Source organism: Carica papaya, chromosome 3, assembly GCF_054855325.1.
Source record: "Carica papaya isolate Zhongbai chromosome 3, ASM5485532v1, whole genome shotgun sequence".
Classification (NCBI taxonomy): Eukaryota; Viridiplantae; Streptophyta; class Magnoliopsida; order Brassicales; family Caricaceae; genus Carica; species Carica papaya.
The window spans coordinates 11,162,173-11,184,790 of NC_142311.1; the positions used below are offsets into that span (position 1 = coordinate 11,162,173).

The 22,618-nt window shown below is 33.9% G+C and overlaps 3 protein-coding genes across 14 annotated transcripts; all 3 read right to left on the bottom strand.

Annotated features, from left to right (window-relative positions):
* Positions 1-767: 767 nt before the first annotated feature.
* Positions 768-10,879, bottom strand: RNEE/G (RNAse E/G-like protein). Of its 2 annotated transcripts, none has more exons than XM_088215759.1 (14): positions 10,557-10,879; positions 9,196-9,299; positions 8,150-8,331; positions 7,467-7,719; positions 6,252-7,378; positions 5,827-6,144; positions 5,670-5,711; positions 4,950-5,074; positions 4,351-4,498; positions 3,735-3,807; positions 2,996-3,108; positions 2,552-2,671; positions 1,865-2,020; positions 768-1,193 (listed from the first exon to the last, which is right to left on the bottom strand). In XM_088215759.1, exons 1-14 carry the CDS (start codon positions 10,703-10,705, stop codon positions 1,020-1,022), a joined length of 3,084 nt encoding a protein of 1,027 aa, XP_088071885.1. In that variant the 5' UTR covers positions 10,706-10,879; the 3' UTR covers positions 768-1,019. The 2 variants fall into 2 exon arrangements, with proteins under 2 accessions (XP_088071885.1, XP_088071886.1); XM_088215760.1 differs by having other exon boundaries at positions 8,150-8,389.
* Positions 10,880-11,152: 273 nt separating this feature from the next.
* Positions 11,153-14,683, bottom strand: CHX15 (cation/hydrogen exchanger 15). Its single transcript, XM_022034308.2, has 3 exons — positions 14,137-14,683; positions 13,036-14,034; positions 11,153-12,961 (listed from the first exon to the last, which is right to left on the bottom strand). Exons 1-3 carry the CDS (start codon positions 14,380-14,382, stop codon positions 11,678-11,680), a joined length of 2,529 nt encoding a protein of 842 aa, XP_021890000.2. The 5' UTR covers positions 14,383-14,683; the 3' UTR covers positions 11,153-11,677.
* A 1,028-nt stretch (positions 14,684-15,711) lies between these two features.
* On the bottom strand, positions 15,712-17,394 carry XERICO (RING/U-box superfamily protein). 11 transcript variants are annotated; one of them, XM_022034332.2, is made up of 3 exons: positions 17,250-17,394; positions 16,604-16,713; positions 15,712-16,467 (listed from the first exon to the last, which is right to left on the bottom strand). In XM_022034332.2, exon 3 carries the CDS (start codon positions 16,369-16,371, stop codon positions 15,901-15,903), a length of 471 nt encoding a protein of 156 aa, XP_021890024.1. In that variant the 5' UTR covers positions 16,372-16,467; positions 16,604-16,713; positions 17,250-17,394; the 3' UTR covers positions 15,712-15,900. The 11 variants fall into 11 exon arrangements, with proteins under 11 accessions (XP_021890024.1, XP_021890018.1, XP_021890020.1 ...); XM_022034326.2 differs by having other exon boundaries at positions 15,712-16,472; XM_022034328.2 differs by having other exon boundaries at positions 15,712-16,472; positions 16,604-16,682; positions 17,250-17,389.
* Positions 17,395-22,618: the final 5,224 nt, after the last annotated feature.

A 22,618-nucleotide genomic window follows, 5' to 3' on the forward strand; every position in this document is an offset into this window, starting at 1 on the left:
TTCATCGTCATTTTATTATTTATCTGCTCATACCATTTCTTGTCGACTTTATTTATACATATGCTCTCGCCTCTTTTTGTTGCCTCTACAATTGCTGTCATGTTTGGGACAAAGTAATTTCGTAATATTTATTTTGTAAATTCAAATTCAACTAGTAGAACACATAATTTAGAAAGTAAATGAAATTTAACGCATATAAAATTTAATGATTTCAGTTTTTATTAGTTTTACTATTTTAACTACTTTCGGTATAAAATTTCATAAATAAAAAAAAAAAAATTGAAATTATTCTAATGGATAATCGAGTCAAACAAAGAATTTGGTAACATTTTTTGAAAATTTATACTGCTTTAAGTTATAAAAAATGGTAGAGATTCCTGTGATAAAATTGGAGTTTTTAACATAATTCTAGTTACACTTTGATATAATATTCTTCAAAATTTACCAATTTATTATAAAACGATGATATAACATTGACATCAGAGGGATGAATCATTGGCGAGTATGGATATATATCCCAGGCTGGTTCTGGTAGAAACCCCGCGTGTTACAGTCAAACCAACACTGATAAGTATTGTTCATATTATTTATAAGAGACAAACTCACATAAAAAATATATATAATTATTAAGTTCCAGTTTAAATCACATACTAATAATTTGAGCTTGAATGAATAAGTAATTTATGCATGAAAATTAGAGGACGAGTCATTCTTGGTTCGGAAGACAACTTTATGGGGGGTAAAAGAACTCAAAAATAGTATACACCTGAGCAGAGAATGCATAGCTACCATTAGTAAATTGGTAACCCAACAGTTAAAAGAATGGAGTTGGATTAGCCATGAAACTTACAGACTCATTATCAGAAACAGGCTGGCAAATGAAACTAGATATTCTGAATCTAACTTCTTTTATCTTCACTATTTCTTTTCTTTTCTACTGTTTCCCTTCCGCTGTACGAATAGGGTGATGAAAAAAATCACAAAAGAGAAGAAGTCGCTTCAAATCAATGTTTTGCAAGTCATTTGCTGCCAGCCTTCCCTTTTTTCACTGGAATAAGGGTCACCTTTTTCCCAGAATTATTAGCTCGGGACTCTGCTGGTCGTAGCATCGAAATTGCAACTTGTTTGTTATTGGTCTTCTCGTCTGCAAACGGTTTCACCTCAAAAGTCCCTCTAGAGAAACCTCTAGCAACCTGAGGGATCACCGTTGTGGAAAATTAGTAACGGGTAAAACAGATAATACATGCATGACAAGAAACTAAACAGATCCAAACCAACATTAACTGCATAGATATCTCAATTTTTCAGCAGTGCCACACATGAAAAGAGCATTGCTGCATAAGCAATTCTTTTAACTGTGAATTTCAGTCTTATATCAACACAAGAATAATGCTCTTGCTCTTCTATATGAATCAGTTAATTGGTTTGTCAGATATATTAACGCGTTATAACACATGCCAAGGCCTAGAATAAACAGTTTCACTGTCAGCATTAGTCTTTATGGAACTTGGTAACATCACAACAGCTGTTAAAATGTAACTTGGAGAATAGATGAATGACCCTAAACACACCATGGTATACAAGATATATGCTGAAACCAAAAAACTACCAATAAGTTAGTCGACTTGAAATGGAAGGGGAAGGAAGAGAGATAGTAACTTGGGCAGTTCATGTTATGCCAACCCTAGTAAACCTCTCAAGTAAGTTTTTGAATGCGAGACAAATGGAGTCTCTGTATTAACTGCAGGGGTAATTGTTGGAATCATAAAACCGAACTTTCTTTTGCTGAAATCAGATCATATTTTGACCACTGACAAAAAGTTCCAAGCATAATCGAAGAATTATACTAACTGTTCAGACAAACCTTCAAAAGAATCCAAACTTTGAGCGAACTGCTTAAAATTGCAAGTCTTGCCCTTTTCCCGCCAGTTAAGTAATTGCACATATAATTATCAACCCTCAATATAAACCTGGGCCAGGACTTGGGGTCTTCAGGGTCAGCTTTCTTGTCCAGCTTAGCCTGATAAGGGATTATACCAGCAAAAGCAAAAGACATTATGAAGGAAAATGCGATAAATATTAGTACAGGAGATCAGTTAAACCATCAAATTTTGGCATTCTAGATGATGCATCAGATGTGGGAAATGGTAAAAATTTACACAGGATAAATCACTAAGTTCTCAAGCTCATAAAGTACCTGTTCATAGCATAATTTAATAGACAATAATATATGAGATGGGTCTTATGCTTCATAATGTTTATATCAAAGCATGATGCAACATCTTTTAGACTAGAATTGTAAACGCAAGCAAGAAAATCCAACATTAATTGTTTCTTAAGTAATAGACTAACTTCTAGTCCAATTTTAGAAAGGAGGTCCCCAGGGCTTCAATGCTGCCAGAAGCAGGACGGCAAGTACATGGTTCACTAACCAGTGTTGCAAGTGTGATGCTTCATTCTTTGAAACCAGTATTGTAAGTGTAACCAAGCTTTTTCTTTTTTTGAAAGAGTAGGGACAGCTAAGCATAATTCAACATAAATTATTTCTTACAAGCAATCGACAAATTTCTTGTTCAATTTTGGAAAAGGTTGTCTCCAAGGCTTCAACTCTGCCAGTAGCATGACAGCAATCACATGGTTCGCTAACCATGAATGTTACACTGGGTCTGACCTGTCACATATAATAAGATAGAGAAGTAAACACCAATTGAATTAATCTATCACACTACATAAATTACAGAGAAACAAATACAGAAGCTTATGAATTAATGTTCATTGCAATCATTATTTCCATATGACTTCCAATCGAAATTAGTACACATCAGTAACGGATATACTTGGACATTAACTTGATGTAAATGCATACAGTGCATGCTTTATTTACAAATCATATAACTTGTTAGCTAATGCCAGATAGTTGGAAGACATTTTTTACATATCTGCCTTTCCATTTAATCTTAACAAAGAGAAATAATGATCACAAAAGGTGACTTACTCTCTTTCTTGTTATTTCCATAAGTCCATGCCTAGATAATTCAGAAACCTTCACAGTTGACCTGTCTCTCTCAACAGCTTTCTTTACTTCTTCATAGACCAATCTCTTATTTGCTGAAAAATATAGTGGCAAGAATAAATGCATATTTCAGATGGCCAGATTTTTATCAAGAATGACAGGCATGGAACTTCTCTTGAATCCACAATTTCTTAAATGTAAATGATAAACTCACGAAGAAAGTACTCAATCAGAAAATTTCCCTGATAATCTGAGTCTTGAATCATCCACTCTTGTAAGTATAGTGTAAGTTTTATTTTTCAAAAGAAGAATGAAAGTAAACCCTTCCATAAAAAAAGGCCATGACGACAATGTACTACAGAGAACTGATAGCATAACAATAAAACAAATCAAAATATCTCTTCCATTGATAAATTCCTTTTATCAGCATGCTCTTGGGCAATTAATTGGAGCAGGACCTTGAAGCACCAAAACATGATTTAAGCTAACTACCAAAGTTTGAGTTACAAACTCTGGCTGACAATACCAGCAAAGCAATCTGATCTTCCGTACAAATGTTTCTCAAATTTTGACACACTTGAAGCGTATCATGGAAACATCTGATAGACTTGAGGGAACAAACAGTATGCCTACTCTCTCCAAATTGTTTATGCTATAAAAAAATAGAAATCAAGAAGATTACAAGCCATCAGTTACAAGACATAAAGAGATGGATACGCACACTCATCTGCCATATCAATGAAATCTACCACGATAATGCCACCAATGTCCCTCAGTCGTAACTCCCTTGCAATCTGAAATAAATCATGTCAGATTAAGCAACAAGTAAAAGCTTTGGTAGAATAAACTACTATGGTATCATCAAAAGATAATCTTTGCAAAGCCTTGGAGAGGACAACAACTATATTTGAAAAACTATCTCGCAGATAATGAAACTAAGAACTTTGGACCTTGTTCTTTGAATCTGAAAATTCACAAATTCTCATAAAATGATTGCCTTTTCACTTGTTTATTTTTAACACAAAATTTATTTGATTATCTGGCTGCTGAGTTGATTGGTTGTGTTGTGTTTAAGATTTAATAGTTAGAAATGGAGTTCAGTTTCTACTAGAATTGGCAATCTGCAGCCAGAGTGAATAGACCTGGGATGTCTTAGAAACAAAACAACACCAACTCTATGATATCAACCTGCTCTTGACGTGAAGAAAGACAGCAGCAGGATGACTGAAAAGCAGGGGAAGCAATCTTCTAGATGATTAACCTAATGCATGGCAAAAACATATACCAACCATATGGCAGCGTAGAAAACATAACAACAAGAACTAGCACCAACATACTTGTCTGGCAGCTGCAAGGTTGACATCTAGAATAGCCTTCTCTTGTGAGGTCCCATGACCGAACATACCATGGCCCCCATTAACATCAATAGAGACTAACGCCTCAGTTTGTTCAATCACCAGAGAACCACCATTAGGAAGTGCAACTCTGCAAGGAAGTGGTTGGAAAATAGATCAACAAGTATGGCGGTGAAGTATGTAAATTTTTTATAAAGATGAACAAAAGAAACGATATATCAACACTATATCATGAGAAAAGCAAAAATCACAAAGCTAAATTATCTTATTCACCACAATCGAAATGGGTTAAGACCAGTTGAGCAGCTCTTCTAAGGCACTCTGATTTTTCAGATCATCTACTCTTAGGTCCTTTTAGAAACATGAAAATGTAGCAAGGCCCAGTTTTCAAGCATTCCTTGGCCCCACATTCTCAGCATTTTATTGCTATGATATAACTTAGGAGTGCTCAATTTCTCTGTCTTTGATTTCAGAAACTAATCTCAATTGGCATAAAGGGTTCAACAAATACATTATACCTGCTTGCTAAGCAACAAAAATTGAAAATTGAGATCGCAAGTAGTACCATATGTAGTCCTCACCTTTTACTGAGGATATTGTTGATCTCTTCTTCAATATTGTATTGATCAAAAAGAGGTATTCTTTTATCATACAACTCAACATGGTTGCAAAGATCAGGAGCAATTTCCTGAAGATAGTTGGTAACCTAAAAAAGATAAAATTGTTTTCATGTTAAACTGGTAGAATATGATAGGCACATCAATCTCCAGACTGATTGATTAGAGGAAATGCAGTAATATCTTAAGAAATATAGCGTGCTAGAGCCACTGCATACAGAGCCGCTGCATAATCCAAAAGTTTTTAGTTTTAGTGAAACAACCAAAACGTATAATTATGACATGGAGAGAAGTGCAGAAAATTATCAGATCAGAATATGAACTATCTATGAGAGCTGGAAAGATGTGGCGGTTTCAGAAACTTCTAATTTTCTGCACTCCTCTTCATGTCATAATTATACGTTTTGGTTATTTCACTAAAACTAAAAACTTTTGGATTATGCATTGGCTCTAGCACACTATTTCTTAGGATATTACAGAAGTTTCTGAAACCGCTACACCATCTTTCCAGCTCTCATGGATAGTTCATATTCTAATCTAATAATTCTAAAACTTAACAACTCTAACTTAAGCATGGCCATGCCTCTTCGTGAGTCTTTCTAGAATTATAATCACAAGTATATGTTTACTACTTCCTTCTGTATCAATACATAATTCATGTCTGAGATTAAGCTTAGGCCATACCTCGTGATGTGTTCTGGGAGAGTCAACCACCATTTTCTCGACCTGAACAAGAATAATAAAAAAAGGAAATAATTTAGTGGATAGATACAGAAGAGATCATGCGAACTTATGACATAAAGTAAGCAAGCATCATCTAGATAAACAAAAGATAAGTTACCTTCTCATTGAAATAGTCCTGAACAACTGAGAGAGTTTGACCCATTGCTCTATGCAGTAAAACAGGGATGGCTCCTTCAATCCCTTCATCTGCAGCAAGAGCTGCAGATTTTGCATGTTCCGTTATATTCTTCCAAGTTGAAAGCAAACCTTCCAAGTCCTTTTGCAATTCTTCTAAAGAATGACCAGCAGCTACAGTTCTTACAGTCAGACCAAAGCCCTGGGGCTGTAAAGTTTTTGCTAGAACTTTCAAACGGGTGCGCTCAACACCTGAAATTTTCTTCGAGACTCCAACTCGGTTGCACTGAGTAATTAGTACCTACAAAGGGGACAAATTCAAGAGGAGCAACACTAAGATGAGAATGCATGGAAGTGTTAAAGAGAGAGATAAAAAATTTATGCAGGCGTAGATATGTCAGAACTAACCCAAAATCTGCTTCTCAATTTTGGATAAGCAGTCAATGTGGGACCTTTTGTACCCAATCCCTCTTTGACGACTTGTACAATTATTTTGGTGCCCTTTCGAACCTGGGCCCAACTTTTCTCATTACTCAGTTTTTGCTTAGAATCTTTCATGTCTGATGATATTTGAGAACCATTAGAATCTTCTATTTCAACAGGAAGGGAAGACTTTATGCTTTCACCTTCAATATGGTGCTCTTCTCCATCAATGCAGTCTTCAACATCAGCTTCTGCTCCACCATAATCAATCATAGATCCATTCCCATTTTCACTAAGAACTGAAATTTCAAAATCATCACCAAATTCTTGCTCCTCATAGTCGTTGTCCAGAAATTGTAGTGAAGAATCTGGGATAATAGCTTCTGACATATTATCAACAACTTCAACTCCATAGGATGAGTTCCCATTTTCATGGGATGCTAGGTGCTCGTCAAGAGTTTGAGTAGCAGAACCATTGATCTCTTGCTTCTTTAATCTTTGACGAAAAGGAGGGAATATGAATGGTTCCCTGTTATGTTTTATATCCATAAATGAATGTCTAGAATTTCCAATATTCACAAAAGCACCACCCATATGAGGAACAAGTTTGGTGACTACACCTAGATAAACACTATCGCACTGTACGTTGCTTTTTACTGGTTCCAGTAATAATTCAACCAATTTTTCATCTTCCAACACAGCAATCCTTTGCACAGTGCATACTGATGAATTTATCAGTATAACAGCGGAAACAGATTCTACATTCGAATTTAGGGAAATCCTTTCTTCGGGCAATAACTTTTCAGTGAGTTGATGATGTTGATTATTGAGATCCAGTATCGCCTCATTGTCTTCTACGACCTCAACTTTTTCTGGCGCATCAGTCTCGTTATCCAGAGGTGCAAGAAAGTCAACCAATGATTGTGATAGCCATGGTTCCTCAATGGGCTGGTTTCTTATAGAGAAAAATGTACTATGATTTGAGCCATCACATATGCCAACAGGTTTCAATGCATCACTGGAATAAGATTTTTCCTTAACTCTTAGGTCAATCAAGAATGGCTTGGATTCTTTCACACCATTTTGAAGGCATCCAGCAATCTCCTTTTCATCTGTTAAATCGCTGGAAGCATTTGAGTTTTCAGAAACATATGTAAGGGATGTGGTTGAATAACATTAACGACAAGATGAAAATTTTACCTCTGGTGGGAGCACAGTCAATAGGTTCTACAGGAAAATACATCTCCTCTATCCACGATCCCCATATATGAGGTTGAGGCTTTTTGATATTAGATGTTGTCCATGAATCCCTCACCAAGACTTTTCGATCTTCTTTGACAGACAAAGGTACTGATAAAGAAAAGATAGGTCCAGGCCTCCAAACGACGTCACATGAAGGCTCGGTTCCTGCTTTAACGAAATAATTATACCTGAAATTTTCACCCGAAGCAACCTGCAAAAGACAAAGGAATTAACAAAATCTTTTAAGTGGACACATTATCGTTGTCTGGTTCACTATTTCAGTTGATCCTCATTCTATGCAGTTTAAAAAAAAAATCTTATCCTGACCCCTGAGATTCCTTTAGGAAGAAAAAGCAGAAAACTAACAGTAATATGGTCACATAATTCCAGAAGAACAAGAAAAACATTGAAGTCAAACCATGGAGCACTTTCAATGTAAGTGACGAAGAATCAACAAAGTCAACCTAGCATTCTTCACAAACTTCCACTCAATTTTGCATCTGTCTATCTTACGTACACTAGTTTTGATAGAAAATTGTCACATCAAAACAAAAGTCAGAAACCATATTATACTTGATATTGCTTTCTGTGTGTTTTAAGTTCATCCGAACAAAGCTTTGATACTTAGCATATACAATTACCTTGACTTCAGCCTTCCACAAGTTCGGATTTTCGGTAGAAGACATCAGAATAGCCAGGTCCGGCTCCCAGCAACCTAAGATGGGAACATCCCCACTAAGGTAAAGGCCTTGTCCGGCTGCCAGATCAGCTTCTATAATCCAAACGACCTTGCATAATTTTTCAGAAATAGCAACTGGCTGGCCTGAGAAATCAGAATGTGCCAGTCCATCAGCCATTTTTAACTATAGAAAAAGTAGTTCCTGAAAGGATTATATGAAGATTAGCTACAAAGAAAGGCATGTTCCCCCATTACAATCACGAGGGAAAAATATGAGAAGAAAAAATACATACATATATTTCTATGTGTATGTATATACATAGGAAAAGAACCTTTCCTCATAAGTAACTTAAAAAAGAAAAAAAAAACACTTGAAGGACTAAAGAATAATGGTCTTCTTGTTGCAAAACAATTACTCATTATTCCGAAGCACTACGCTCCCAGCCACAGGTAGGGCCCACAATTTCGTAAAAAAACGAAGCAAAGAACTCCAGGAATAGCATGCATGGCAAGGGCAACTTAATATCATAAAGACTGACTATCTGTTCAGCAAAGTGACAAGTTCTCCTCAAAGAGCAAAACAGCCATAGACAAAAGTGCTCAAGTATGTAATGCAGAGATGAAAAGTTTATTTTGTATTTCAGACATTATCCTCCTTGAAATCTACTGACAGAAAGACAAAAAAGTAGCGGAAACAACCAAGTTAACAGAATGTGCCAGTAGTCCATCACCAGAAAGATAATGTGCCACAAGATTTTCAAACTTCATTCAGAAAGGAAGATATAAGAATTGGAAAAAGAATCATACATCAAGAACTGAAGATAATGAAAATTGAAATATTTGCCTAATTTCAAAATCTATAGAAGGGGGAAGTTGTACAAAAGTATTTAGATGGCGTACTAAGGGGTAACGATATCTACAAAATAAGAAAGGCATATAAGCGCTCCACAGAATTTTAAACTGCAAAATTTCAGTGTCAACTGATTCAAAATGAAACTTTTGAATCACCTTTCTTTGTGGTCATTATGGGAGATGTTACAAGAGAATTAAGGTTTCCTGCACATAGTGTAAATCTGTACATGCTTCCAAGTGGAATGTGATGGCACAAATACCTGCTTCAACAAAACAATTAATTAGCATGTTAACATTTGTCCACTAGAAATTATTCTCATTTATGCATCTCTGAAACTTTTTCTAATTCAAGTTATTGGTTACAATAATACCATGTTTGCATTGCTAATGTGCTATAAATGGGGGATATTGTTAGAAAAACCGGATCACATTAAAATATGTCTTCAAACAACCTCTTCAGTTTAAATTGACATTTTGTTGAACTTCTGAACTAGATGACAAAATGAGTACAAAGTTCAATGCATTTTCCGAGTAAGCAATTACACTAAGGTTTTGTTTCGAACAAATGAACAATAAAATTATATTTTATTTATAGCAATGTGGACAAAGAATTCTTTTGCAAATGAACCTTGATGCTCAAAATAAAACATGACATTAGAAAAGAATCTTAGAATTAATTTGAATAACTACATCTGGAGAAACATAAACAAGAGTTCAAATAGATTCTGAGCTTTCTTACTCTGAAAACTCTCTAGTTTATTTCCAAATTCTGCTAAAATTTAGAAAGACTAGCAATGTACTTATGCAATTCAATAGAAAATCTATCTTAAGATGAATTTCGTGGTTTGAAATAACTCTAAGCAAGAAAAAAAGTATCGACTAAAAGATATTCCACATTTTTTATGATATTCATTTGTTCCAAACACAGGATGTGTTTGTAAAAAGGAAAAAAAAAATTACTTGTGTGGAATTTATTACGTATGTTTAAAAAATATGAAAAAATGAACTCTAAATTTATGTTAATTTAAATTAAAAGCATATATCCTAAATCCTATCAAATTTGATTATACATATTCTAAATCCTATCGAAATCGATCTTAAAGTTTAATTTCATACTCATATGTAGTTGAATTAAATATATATTTCTAAATGGATTACATAAAATATTGCATTTGTTCCAAAACATAACCATAATGTAAGATAAATCTATTTTTGCACCGAATTCCACAAACCCAGAAAAAAGGAGAAGACAGAAGGATACTACTAGGGGGAAAAAGAGAAGAACTCAGTATTATGTAAAAATCCCACACTACAGAATACCGAATACCACTAAAAGGAAACCGAAAAGGAAATTCGTATCAGTATGATTAACCATCAGTTGCTTGGAACATAAAGGAAGACCAAAAATTTACCTAGACCCAGTTCAATTCGGGCCAAGAACATTCCCACAATGATACATATGTAAATATACGTACATAAAGCATAACGATGTGTGACGTGCAAATGAACCCACTTACGGCGGTAGGAACCTATGAGAAGCGAACAGCCAAGCGGGGGCACGTGAACTTGAAGGAAGAAGAGCGGTGGACCGATGCCAAGCTTCAGAGACATCCATGGACGCGAACCGAGGTTCAGTGGCGTACAGAGAAGGATACAGATAAGGCATGAGAGACGGTCCTGGTTGTGTAAATCAGAAGCGGCAGTACGGTTGGTTCCATCATTTGAATGATAGAGCAGAGCTTGCGAGAGCTTTGTTTCAGAGAGCTAAGGTGGTGACTGCAGTGAGGATATGGATTGAGTTGATAGGTGTGGATTTTGAGAAAGAAGTAGAAGAGAAGATAATAGGAGGGATTGTTTCACTAATTCTCTGGCTTGGCTTGGCGCCTAATGCGGCTCGTGTGAATTGCTGCACACGTGTCTTAAACTTGAGTTTTTTTCTTTTTTCTTTTATGTGCTATTTTATTTTCCTTCTTTTGATTTCTGGAGAGGGTTAAATTAAATGAAATAATATCACTTGATCAAATTTAATTTAAATTTACCATTCATTTATATTCTGGAGTATCAATTAATGTTAGATATAGCAGGATAGAGTAAAAATATGAGTACAAAAAGTTATACAAAAAGTTTCATACAAACTTATTTTTAGTATAAACAAAAAATACACTTCATAGCTCATGTTGACTGCTTCTTGTCTTTCTATTCACATCAACTGTTACATTACAGGTGTTGCAGAACCTCAACATGTCATTTCTTTCACTTTGAGCTTCCATGTAAACCTCAATCAATTTTAGTACTTAGATGCTTCAAAAGCAGAGTACTAAAATTCTATTGTGATCTAAAATGAAGATACAGAATATTAAAATTTCCTATCTTTTTGGAAAGTAAAAGCCCCCTCTTCATTTGGACTGTTGGGTTACCATGACTGGTTTCTGTCTGTAAATTTTTTGTTTGATGTGCTCCTGGTGTTTTTGGGTATAAATGGTTATTCGTTTCTTCATTGCTAAGTTTGATGTTTGTTTGGTCTGTGTTTATTTCTACAATTTACATGAGGTTGGGGAGTAACTTGAAAGTGGGTTTTTTAAAAGAGATGTTGTACATGACAAAAGCTAATCCTCTTTACTTGTAGAACTCTAGGGTTTTAATTAGAATTGTTGTACATATTTGATCCCCTAAAATTTGTTTGTTGCCAAGTTATGGGTTGATCATCTTGCTGAACTGGGCTGTCAGGCATGTCAATCCCCTCTTCATGTTGTTCTAAGCCGGCATACTGTTGCACCACCAGAACTGAAACTGTTGCTGCAAAATCTGACGATGCAAGCAAGTCTCCAATGGCACCTAGCTCCGGGCACTCACTCCAATCTGTGAGTCCTGCAGTTAAAGGTGATACAACTCCTTCTCCTCTCCCTACGATAAACAAGTCATGGGAATTGTCCATTGATCTTATTACTGCTACAGTTTCTTCCCCATTATTCGCTATCTTCTCTGTATAAATAATTGATTCGTTCATGTTCTTGGTCCTGAACTCATTTATGTACTCATCATCAAGTTGTCTCTCCCTCTCTTGCTGACTTAATTCTCTCATAATCGAACCAGAATGATTGATTGGATCCCCTGCTGTTACTTCAACTGTATCTTCACCAGGAAGAAATCGCATTACAGTAAGAGTGACACCTTGATGCTCTGACATTCTCCATCCATATGCTAATGCTTCTCTGTCATCCGGTCCACCAAAGAAGAGTACAGCAACAAAGTGAGATACTTGGTTTGCAGACAACCTACTAGACCCATTGAGGCCTCTGTCCACCAGGATCCCAACAGAGCAAGGTGCATTTGTTAGTACATTCTGGTTTACTGTTCTGAATGCTGGATTTGTGGCTTCCATCCCTCCATCAACAGTCTGTTGCTTGTGGAAAGGTATGATTACAAAGGCAACACGTTTATCTTCAGCCAAATTGCAGATGTCTTCATGCATGGTGGAGTAAGGAGAAATGGCAGTAAGGGGCTGAACAGAAACGCAGCCTGCATGGTGCTCGTAGTTTTCAAAAGCATGGATGATATGATCTGATTGAGCTTGTGTTCTGTTAAGTGCTGGGCGGCCAGACTTCCGGGTGTTATGAACGATGAGCATGGCTGATGCACGACCAGTGAGTTCAACAAGATGGAGAACATAAACGCCTATTGGGGATTTCTTGGTGGGATTAGAGGCTTCGAGGAGGTTAATGATTGTTGGAACATTTCTAGGAGTGTGGATGCAGACTAGTACTCGTAATTCATTATCTGGTTTTGCTCTCTGAATAGTTCGTTTTTTGTATGAAATGCACCTCTTTGTTGGCCTGTAAATAATGGACACAACAGGCGTGATGAGTCCCGTCATAATTACAGCTACAACCACCATGGTTGCGAATGATTCATCGTCTAAAACCTGCAAATCATCTTTACTTGTCAAAACAGAAAACCTGCTAAGACTATATGGTGCATTAATATAAGAATATATACCTTTTGGTCTTTGCCAACATTGAGGATGATCATTTCAATTAGGCCTTTAGTGTTCATGAGAAAGCCAAGAGTAAGTCCTTCTCGAATTGGCATCTTGTAGAGAAATGTTGCAATAAGAGTACCTATAACTTTGCCAGTGCTAGCTAGGAAGATGACAAGGAAGAGAACTCCCCAAGTGTCAGCACCTTTGATGGATGATATATCAGTTTTGAGCCCACTAATGGCAAAAAACAAAGGGAGCAGAAGGCCTGAAACAAAGTCCTCCAGCTTTTCTATGAGGGTAACACCAAGAGGTCCATTAGGAATTACCAAGCCAAACACAAAAGCTCCAAAAACAGAATGTGTGCCAATGGCATCTGTGACAAAGCCTGAGATCATTACCCCAGTGAGGATGAGACAGATATGGAAATCACTAAAGGTTTCACCTTCTGGTGTCTTCTGAATAATCCACCATATGGCAGGTCTAACTGCGAAAACACAGAAAACAACAAAGGCTGCACTAGAAAGTACCACCCAGAGAGATGACAAGGAAGAACCAGATTCATTCTCTGCCAAGGCAATGGCTAAGGCTAAAAGAATCCAAGCACACATGTCGTTGATAAGTGCGGAGGACATGGCTATCCGCCCAAGCTCCGTGTTAATGAGCTTGAGTTCTGCAAGAACACGAGCCAGCACAGGAAATGCAGTGACTGAAAGAGCCACCCCTAGAAAAAGAATGTATGTGCCTTGAGTCATTCCATCTTCTTGTCTGTGCAAGAGAATTGAGAAAATGACACCAATTAGGAAAGGGATGACCATGCCAGCAACAGCAATGGCCAAGGCCTTTTTCCCTGTTCGTCGAATGACTGAAAGATCCATCTCCACTCCAACAAGGAACAAGAAATAAAGGAGACCAACATTTGCCATTGTCTCCAGCACCATTACACTTCTGAGAGGAAATACTGTATTGGCAAATTCCAGGCTACGACCAAGCACCGATGGACCCAACATCACCCCACCCTGCAAATAAACAACAAAAACCCATTTCATCTCTCTGTTTCCAAAATCAAATTGACCGGCAGAAACCCTAAAAAGAAATAGAATAAAATTATTAACACTTACAAGAATTTCAGAGACAACACGGGGTTGGCGAAAGGGCTTGAGAATGTAAACAAAAATTCGAGTAGTAACCACAACCAGAGTTAATTGCAGAATGAAGAGAGGGAGAGAGTAATCCAAAGGGTTGTCACCTTGCCATATACCATTAGTGGTTATCATAGCCGGTGCGTAGCAAACAATGCTGCTGTCTGTTTTATTTGCTGCCATGGCCGTCACGGCAGAGGTGATTTCGGTGGTTGCATCCGACATTTTTATCCTATTTTTTTCTAAAACTTGACTCAAATAATTATTGTATATTTGAATTTTTACATTCACTGGCACATCGATTTGAAGATCTTGTAGTCAACACGACATGGGTTATTGTTTAGTAATGATAAATATTGTTATCATTGTTAGAATTAAGGTTACAGATGGAGATGTCAATGGCTTGGAGAAGTTTCAATGGGTGGTAAAAATTTGAAAAAGGAAAGTGAGAAGGAAGAAAAAGAAGGAAAAGAAGATTGGGGTGATTTGGTGGATCCCCGTCTTCTATGGGAACACCATATCTTTTGCGGTCAACGCTTACCTCCATTTTTAGACAAGGTAAAGCTACGTCAAAATGCATTTCATTACTTTAATTTCCTCTCTGCTTAACACACACACACACACACACACAAAGAAGTTGGTTATATAGTTAATCACCAATTATGATTACTAATTAACTAATTAATCATGGGTGTGGGTTCACATTAAGAAATATATGATAAGGAAGGAACATATATTTGTAAAATCTTTATTATGAAATTGATAAGTCTGAGCTAATGATTATAAAATGTTATGTAAGTATAGGTTAATTATAATGTGATTAATGCAACAAATTGTCGTATGTCACTTAATTAATGCATCATAATCTTTACATTTTGCAACAGCAAACAGCTCAATATAAGAGGAAACAAGAATAAAATGAAATTCAAATTGTCGTATGTTACTTAATTCATGCATCAACTCCTTTTACATGGTATCTCTTTCTAACTATGGTAGCAGAAACTGATTAATGACAGTTGTAAAAACAAAATTATGGATTAATATAATAAATTCCGATCACCAGTTTCGTATAATATTACAATGCATATATTTATTATTGACGATATGGAAATTAATTTAATTGCTATTAAAATTTGAGGAAAGGAAGTGAAAGTTCATTATATCGTTTGGAAGGAAAATTACCAAATTACATAATTTTTTTTTTTAGTGTTTTAAGCATAATTAATAGATTGAAAATACTAAAGTTTCTTCTGTAGAACATAAATATACACATATATTTGTTTGTAAATATAATAATACATGTTTTAGAGGGAGGTTATAAACATAATAATAACAATAATCTTACACCTTTGACTCGTGAAGCAATTTTAATTAATTAAATAATAAGTTAAACCAATTATATTAATAATTCAAACTAATAAGAAGTGACACAATTTATTATTTATATATCATTATAGTTAAATCATTTTTATTTAATTATAGGTATAGTTTATGTGTATATCCATTTTCAGAAACATAATTTTTTTAACTTCAACAGTGTGGGAGATTGAATCATTCCTTATGAAGATGAAACTGAAATTACTCTAAAAAAGAACATGGTAAGAAATTACAAAGAGGCCAGAAAAGAAGTTTCATAGAAAGTATGTACATTAAAAAAGTACACCACCAATCTCTCTGTAACACACACCCTGAAACACTCTACTGTACACTTAACACCTGTACATATCTCCATCAAAACTCCAATCACCAGAAGCACGAACTCACCTCCTCTTCCGGCATCACCGGCGTCCTGCAAAGCGGGCACGTAATATTCCAGTAATCCAACCATTTCTCTAGACATACTTTGTGAAACAGATGCCCGCAACCCAGCCGGTTTATTTCCGAATCCGGTTCGAATTCTGTTAAGCAAACCGCGCAGTCGTCTTCCGGCCATTTGCAGCTGCCCACGCTGTCGAACCGGACGGCCGGACTCCGGCTCCGGAACTCCTCTTTGTAACTCTCTGATGGGCTAAACCGGAACTCGAATGATTCTTGGGAGATTATCTCCATGGGATCAGAGGATGTGGAGGAAGGTGATGATGAGGAGAGACGAATACCTACTATGTCAAGGATTGATCGGACTATGCCTTTCACGATTGATACAGACAAGGCTGTGTTTACCAGGAGGACACACAGCATCCCTTCGGACGGAGAAGGGAGATTTGACAGACCCATTTTTGCTTTATTCAAAAGTTAAAAGGCCTCAGATTCGTTTTGGAGATGAATTGTTTGTACGGATGGCTTGTGAATTCTGATTGCTTTATTCAAAATCTGGTCTGGAAAGCAAGAAAGATGGTTATCATAATAAAACCCAAAAACTTGCAGTTGCAAATTTACAGAGCAGACATCAAGTTCAATGGCTCAAAATTCACATGCAGAGCATAAACGAAAGGAGAAAAGAGATTACCTATCAAGAAGAGAGAGATTCCTATATCAAGAAAGAGAAGAGAGAGATTCTGGATATGACAGTGGAAAAGCAGATACTCCTGTAACAAAAGACTAATCAATCAAACTCACCTGCAAACAAAATAACCCAGACTTCAACAAGTCGAGTTAGTGAAAAAAATTGTATGAAAACCATAAATAATTTCATTTAAAAAAATAATTGTTCTGTTTAAATATTACGAGTGGCCCAATCCAGATGTCCATGTACTTACTCTATGAAAGAACTTGGTTTGGAAGTCTATAGGCGTAGAATAGGCAGATAGGTGTACGACCATTTAATTAGCTTGTGGATTCAAGGAGACAGAGATCAACGCAAAGAAAAGAAGAAGAAAAAAAAAAAACTGCGAGTTCTTTCTCCATCATCAAGATCTAGGCACAGCTCAAAGAATGTATTGGATTACTAATTAGAAGAGAAAAAAAAAACAAGAACCAAGAAGAAACATCGCATAATAAGTGAGTAACATGAGATCTATCACTTCTCTCCCAGGAAAAAACAAGAACCCAGTAAACTTAAAAAGTGATCGAGCATTTCATTTTCCTTGACGAAATTTTCCTTCAAAACCAAGAAGAAAATTGAAGAAGAGAAATGAGTAGGAGATGAAACTTACAGATAATAAGAGGCTAAGGGTATAAAGGATGAAGAAACGTAGATGATTTAGGGTTAGATTTATAGAGTAAGTTGTAAGTGATCAAATGATAAGTAGTTTCATTGGAGTTGATAAAATGATTATGGCTGCCTGCTCCCTATTTGCGTTTATATAGCAAACCCCACCCGGGTTGCAAGCCCGAACCCAAGGTCCTTAACCATGGTTAGGCTTCCGGCTTTCCCGGGACTACTTTTCTCTTAACCGCGGTTACTTTATATCACCTCACCTGTATGACTCTCAACCCTCATCTCAATTTGGAGGCCTTTGCTCCCTTGTCTTTATTTCTTGTATCTTAAGTTTCTTTCTTTTTTCACTACGCTATTTGTTTTTTTCTTTTTTAAAAAAAAAAAAAAAAACATAACGGTATGTTGAAGTATTTTTAGCAACATTGACAGAAGTACTTTTTAAATTATAGATAAATATTTAATATAATCCATAGTAACTTCTACAAAAATTGACCAAAAAAAGAATCTCTCAACATAATTCTACTTTACCATCAGCCATATCATTTACTCCTTAAAAATTTTGGAAGTCAAGGAAAAAGGTTATGTTGTTGTAAATTTGTAAGTATGCTCTCTCTCAAGCTAATTTGAAGAAGTTAAGCAAACCAAGTTTGGAATTCAATTCTTCGAAAGTCTTTTTAGGTAATGGCTCGATGAAAATATCAACAACTTGATAATAAGCTTGAAATCTGTCGTACAAATAATACTCCGTAATTTTATTTTTTCTTTAATAAAGTATCTATCAATTTTTACATGGTTAGTTGTAATATAATGAATTAAGTTTTTGACTGTATTTTATTATGGATTGATTGTCATATAAAACATTCATAAATTATGAAGAGATAATGTTTAATTTACTCAGTATTCTTTCTAACCGTATTCTTTATTAGATATAATTTATTAAAGTTTTAAATTTAATATCAATATTATTTGATATCACTGACTGTTTTTTACTTCTCAGAATGACTAGGTTTCTTCACATATATGTATAGTCTCCAAAAATAAATATCTATCAGTTATGAAGTTTGATGTAGTATGTATCAGATTGATATGTGACTTAAAAGATATCACTGATTTATCGTAATCATTTCATATTTTTTTAGAATTAAGAAATCCTCCTTTAGTACCATGTAATTTTATATTGATTGAAATTTTCCTCATAATACTTAACTTACAAAAACTATATATATATATATATGAACAAATTTTAGTAGAAAATTAAATATAAATTAGTCTCATAAAATAAAAATAAAAAATCAATTATGCAAGTTGATTATGATTTTATTTTATAAGGAGATTTTAAATTTCTATAAGAAGTTGGATTCCTACAATTATATTACATAAGTGGTATGATATGTGGCCACAAATACCATAGTATATGACAACATGTGGCATCATATTAGCAATAGGTAGCAAGACATGTGGCATATAACACATGGTAAGGAAACCGAAAGGTCAAATTTAGAGAATACGTCATTTTTCTTAACTAACTCTTTTATATTATTATCAATTCTTTATTACCATCCCCTCTGTTAATACTTACCAAAATTAATCTATTAATTACGATTGCTATTAATAATGATTATATCAATTATGTAATGATGATAAATATATTTTATTATAAATTACATACTACTGTGTATATGTGAAATGAAAGTACCACAAAAACACCTAGCGACCTCTTATATTTGCACTCAATAATTTTACTTTCCTCATTACTATATTTATAAACTTAGTATCGTAACGACTTTTTTTTCCACAAAAAAAAAAAAAAAAACTCAATAGTCATTTGTTTGTTCATCTTAATATATCAAATAATATACATATAATCCTTAAAATGAGATATTAACTTCCTATTTAAATTTTATTTAATAGATATTATGTTGTTTATGCACACAAAGATGTAGATATAGTAATTAAAAAAATACACTTCCTAGTTCGTAAAAACATAATAATATGAGGGATAAATTTTAGCACGATGGTCAGAGCTAAATCGTAAAAGTGAGATCCACTTCCAAATAATTTCTACACCTTAATAAGAAAACAATAATCTTGCTAAGATAACTGAAAATATTTAATTATATCTCAACAATAAAAAAATAAAGAAGCAGATATACTACTTAGAAAAAGTGCATTCATTGTTGAATAGAAAAATTATAGTACGAGGAATCAACCTCAAAATTATGGTCATTCTTAAAGTATAAGGTTGAGAGTGAGGGTGATCAATTGATCTCATAGTTATTTATAAGGCCCTAAAAGAAAATAATAATCTTATTAGGATCACTAAAAATTAGTTATATTCAATTATATTTCATTGAGTTAATTAGGTTAACGAATATGACTTAATCTCTTATTGAACCACATGACATGAACGTTATAGGAAGGGAAAAAAATCTTAACGTAGGAGAAATACCAAAGATATATGGACAATGATAATCTTTTTATATCTCTTATAAAAAAAAAAAAAAGTAAAAAAAAAAACAACATATAAGGGCATATTGAATGCCCATAAATAAAGGTGAAGATGTGAAAATAAGTTAAATGGTGCCACTAAAAAAAGAGTTGGAGTCAGCTAAAATTTATGACACATCTGTAATAGAGATCCACTTAAAGAAGCTTAAAAATAAACTACAATTTATATTACAATGTAAAAAATATAAATACAATCATGGTTGGTTTTTCTGTGAGAGATTAGAAGTTCGAGTTGGACTGTACTTTTATAAATATTTTTTGTATGATAGTAATAAATTCCTCAAATGGACAATTTATATGATAGTAATTACAGTAATTTTTTTATTTTTATGAGATGTGAGGGATTGGATTCGAAGTATACTTTTATCTCTGCATATTTTGTTTGCCTATATTTTTATTGTATTATAATTAATATGTAGGTGACTTAATTACTATATATATAAATTTAGATAATAAAAATTGAGAACAAGTGTGTGTTGATAGAGAGACAAATTTTGGGAATCTTGCTAGCGACTTAAAATTATAAAAATTAGCAATGAACATTGAATGGCTTCAACAGGTGAAAAAAAAATAGAGGAAGGTAAAATAGGAAGAATATGGCAGAAAAATGAGGGGAGGGATGGCTGGCCCTATATTTGTAAGGTTTTATGAATATCTTCCTGCAAAAGTGACAAGTGGCATTTCTTGTTTGCTTTGTTGTCCATATGTCAACACTCTTCCCCAAATAACTCTGCCCATCTGCCCTACCCTGTTAGGCCCCCACCACCATACACGTGTCACCTATATTACTTCTCTTCCTCTCTATTACTTATAATCAATAATGTTTTGTCTCTGTGTTTTTTCAGTCGGGAATGAATTGGGGATGGGGTGGGGGGGGGGACCCGGGAGTTAATGCGGGATTCTTTTTGGTGGTGGGGCTTTCACAGCACCACCGCTACTCTCCAGGTGTCATCTGCTCTTTCGATATTATTAATTAATTGCTTGCCCACACCAACAACACTGCATTCACTTAACGTAACAAACACCTTTGTTTTTTTTTTTTTTTTTATTTCTCTTAAAAAAATTAGATTGGGATTTGGGAGTTGGAAGGAGAAGAGAAGTTATATATGTATCTTTTTCATTGCTTTGGATATTCAATGAATGATGCAGCTGATTCATGTCCGCTTATTTTTCTAAGAAAATTTATTCCCACTTCCCATTTTTTGTTCTGTATAAATTCTTCATTCTCTATTTATTAAAATCAATTTTTAAAATAACAAAATATAAAGAGTAAAGAGTTTTGTCATATGATTAGCGACATGTATATTCACGATCCACCCATATATATATATAGTGTATACGCTACGTAAAAAGTTAAAAAAATTATGTTATTATTCTGTATGACATATGTATACACGAGGTTGGATGTTGCATATGGATGATGTACACAAGTCTAGAAGAATGGAAACAATTTTGGTTAAAAAAGAAAGTATCGATAATAGATTAAATAGTTCAACCGACTTGTTCTGGTCACGGGACCACGTAGGTTTGTGCGTGAGAAGGAGACAGACACAGAAAGCAGCTGCCTTATGAAAATGAAAAGTTTAGATTCATTATTACAAAAATATATAATAATCCAAAAAATATTGACTAAATATTAAGTATAAATTATGAGGCTAATTATATTTTAATTAAAACAAATATAAATTACAAATATCTTTTATGTAAGTTTTTTATTTTTATTAGATGCAATAGTCTTGGACCCGATGTTTGGTGGAAATTGCACTCTGCAATACTAGATGCGTCTGAATCCACACACACACATATATACATGCATGTATAAAACTCTTGAAATAAAAATATAAATTAATGTATTTTAATAATTGAGTGATGTAATGATAATTTCTTTGAATGGTCTAATTATCATATCTGAAAATATATATATAAAAAATCAGTTAGCCATGATTGATAAGACGACATTCTCATCCATATATGATATATATATATATATATATATATAGAGAGAGAGAGAGAGACATAGCATAGAAAATGTGTGTATACATGCACCAAATGACACGTAAGAATTAATGGAGATCATTAGGTCCAAATCATTGAAGATATTTATAAGGTTTTTCTTCATTTCATTATTAGTAGGTTTATTAATTGCTTGACCCCAGAATGTCTTTATTTCTCAAATTACAAAAATTATACATTTACTATATATATATATATATATAAATGCATGTATGTATGCATACATATTGTCGTTCGTGTACCTCCAATAAACTATAATTAAAATTTTGTTTGTGTTATTTCTAATAGTTTCCTTTGTCTTTTTTTCTTTTAATTTAAAATTTATATATTTTTAAAATATGAATTATATTTTTTTGTCGTGTTTTGAAAAACTAAAATTTTATATTTTATAACTTATAAAATATATATTTAAAAATTATTTGATTTACTTGGTGGAAAAAAACTCTCTCTCTCTCTCTCTCTCTCACACATTTTTGTAGTTAATTATTGCCTTCTCAATTTCTCTATAGTTAAAACAATTATAAATTATCAAAATTTACATAAGAAACAATAATAATTTCTCAATAAAATTTTATCCCTTAAATTATATTTTTAAATAAAAATTCACAACACAAAAAATTAAATGCAATCATAAAAGTGAAAGATCAAAATATTTATTTTTACCCGACACTATTTAATTAAATAATTCTTATATTTTTTCTTTAAAAAAGTTATAAATTTTAGTGAGTTATATTCTCATTTAAAAATTATTTTTTATTGTATTATGATTAATACATATGTATAAAATATGGTATACATAATATATATTTTTTATTAAAATATATATAATATATATATTTTCTA

Coding starts and splice junctions, on each gene's coding strand:
- XERICO (XM_022034332.2), bottom strand. CDS start 16,371: ATGGGTCTGTCAAATCTCCCTTCTCCGTCCGAAGGGATGCTGTGTGTC.
- RNEE/G (XM_088215759.1), bottom strand. CDS start 10,705: ATGCCTTATCTGTATCCTTCTCTGTACGCCACTGAACCTCGGTTCGCG. Junction 5,075..5,669: donor CTCCCAGAACACATCACGAG/GTATGGCCTAAG, acceptor TATCTTTTTTAG/GTTACCAACTATCTTCAGGA. Junction 1,194..1,864: donor AAGTTTGGATTCTTTTGAAG/GTTTGTCTGAAC, acceptor GTGATCCCTCAG/GTTGCTAGAGGTTTCTCTAG.
- CHX15 (XM_022034308.2), bottom strand. CDS start 14,382: ATGTCGGATGCAACCACCGAAATCACCTCTGCCGTGACGGCCATGGCA. Junction 14,035..14,136: donor GTGTTGTCTCTGAAATTCTT/GTAAGTGTTAAT, acceptor GTTTATTTGCAG/GGTGGGGTGATGTTGGGTCC. Junction 12,962..13,035: donor ATGTTGGCAAAGACCAAAAG/GTATATATTCTT, acceptor GATGATTTGCAG/GTTTTAGACGATGAATCATT.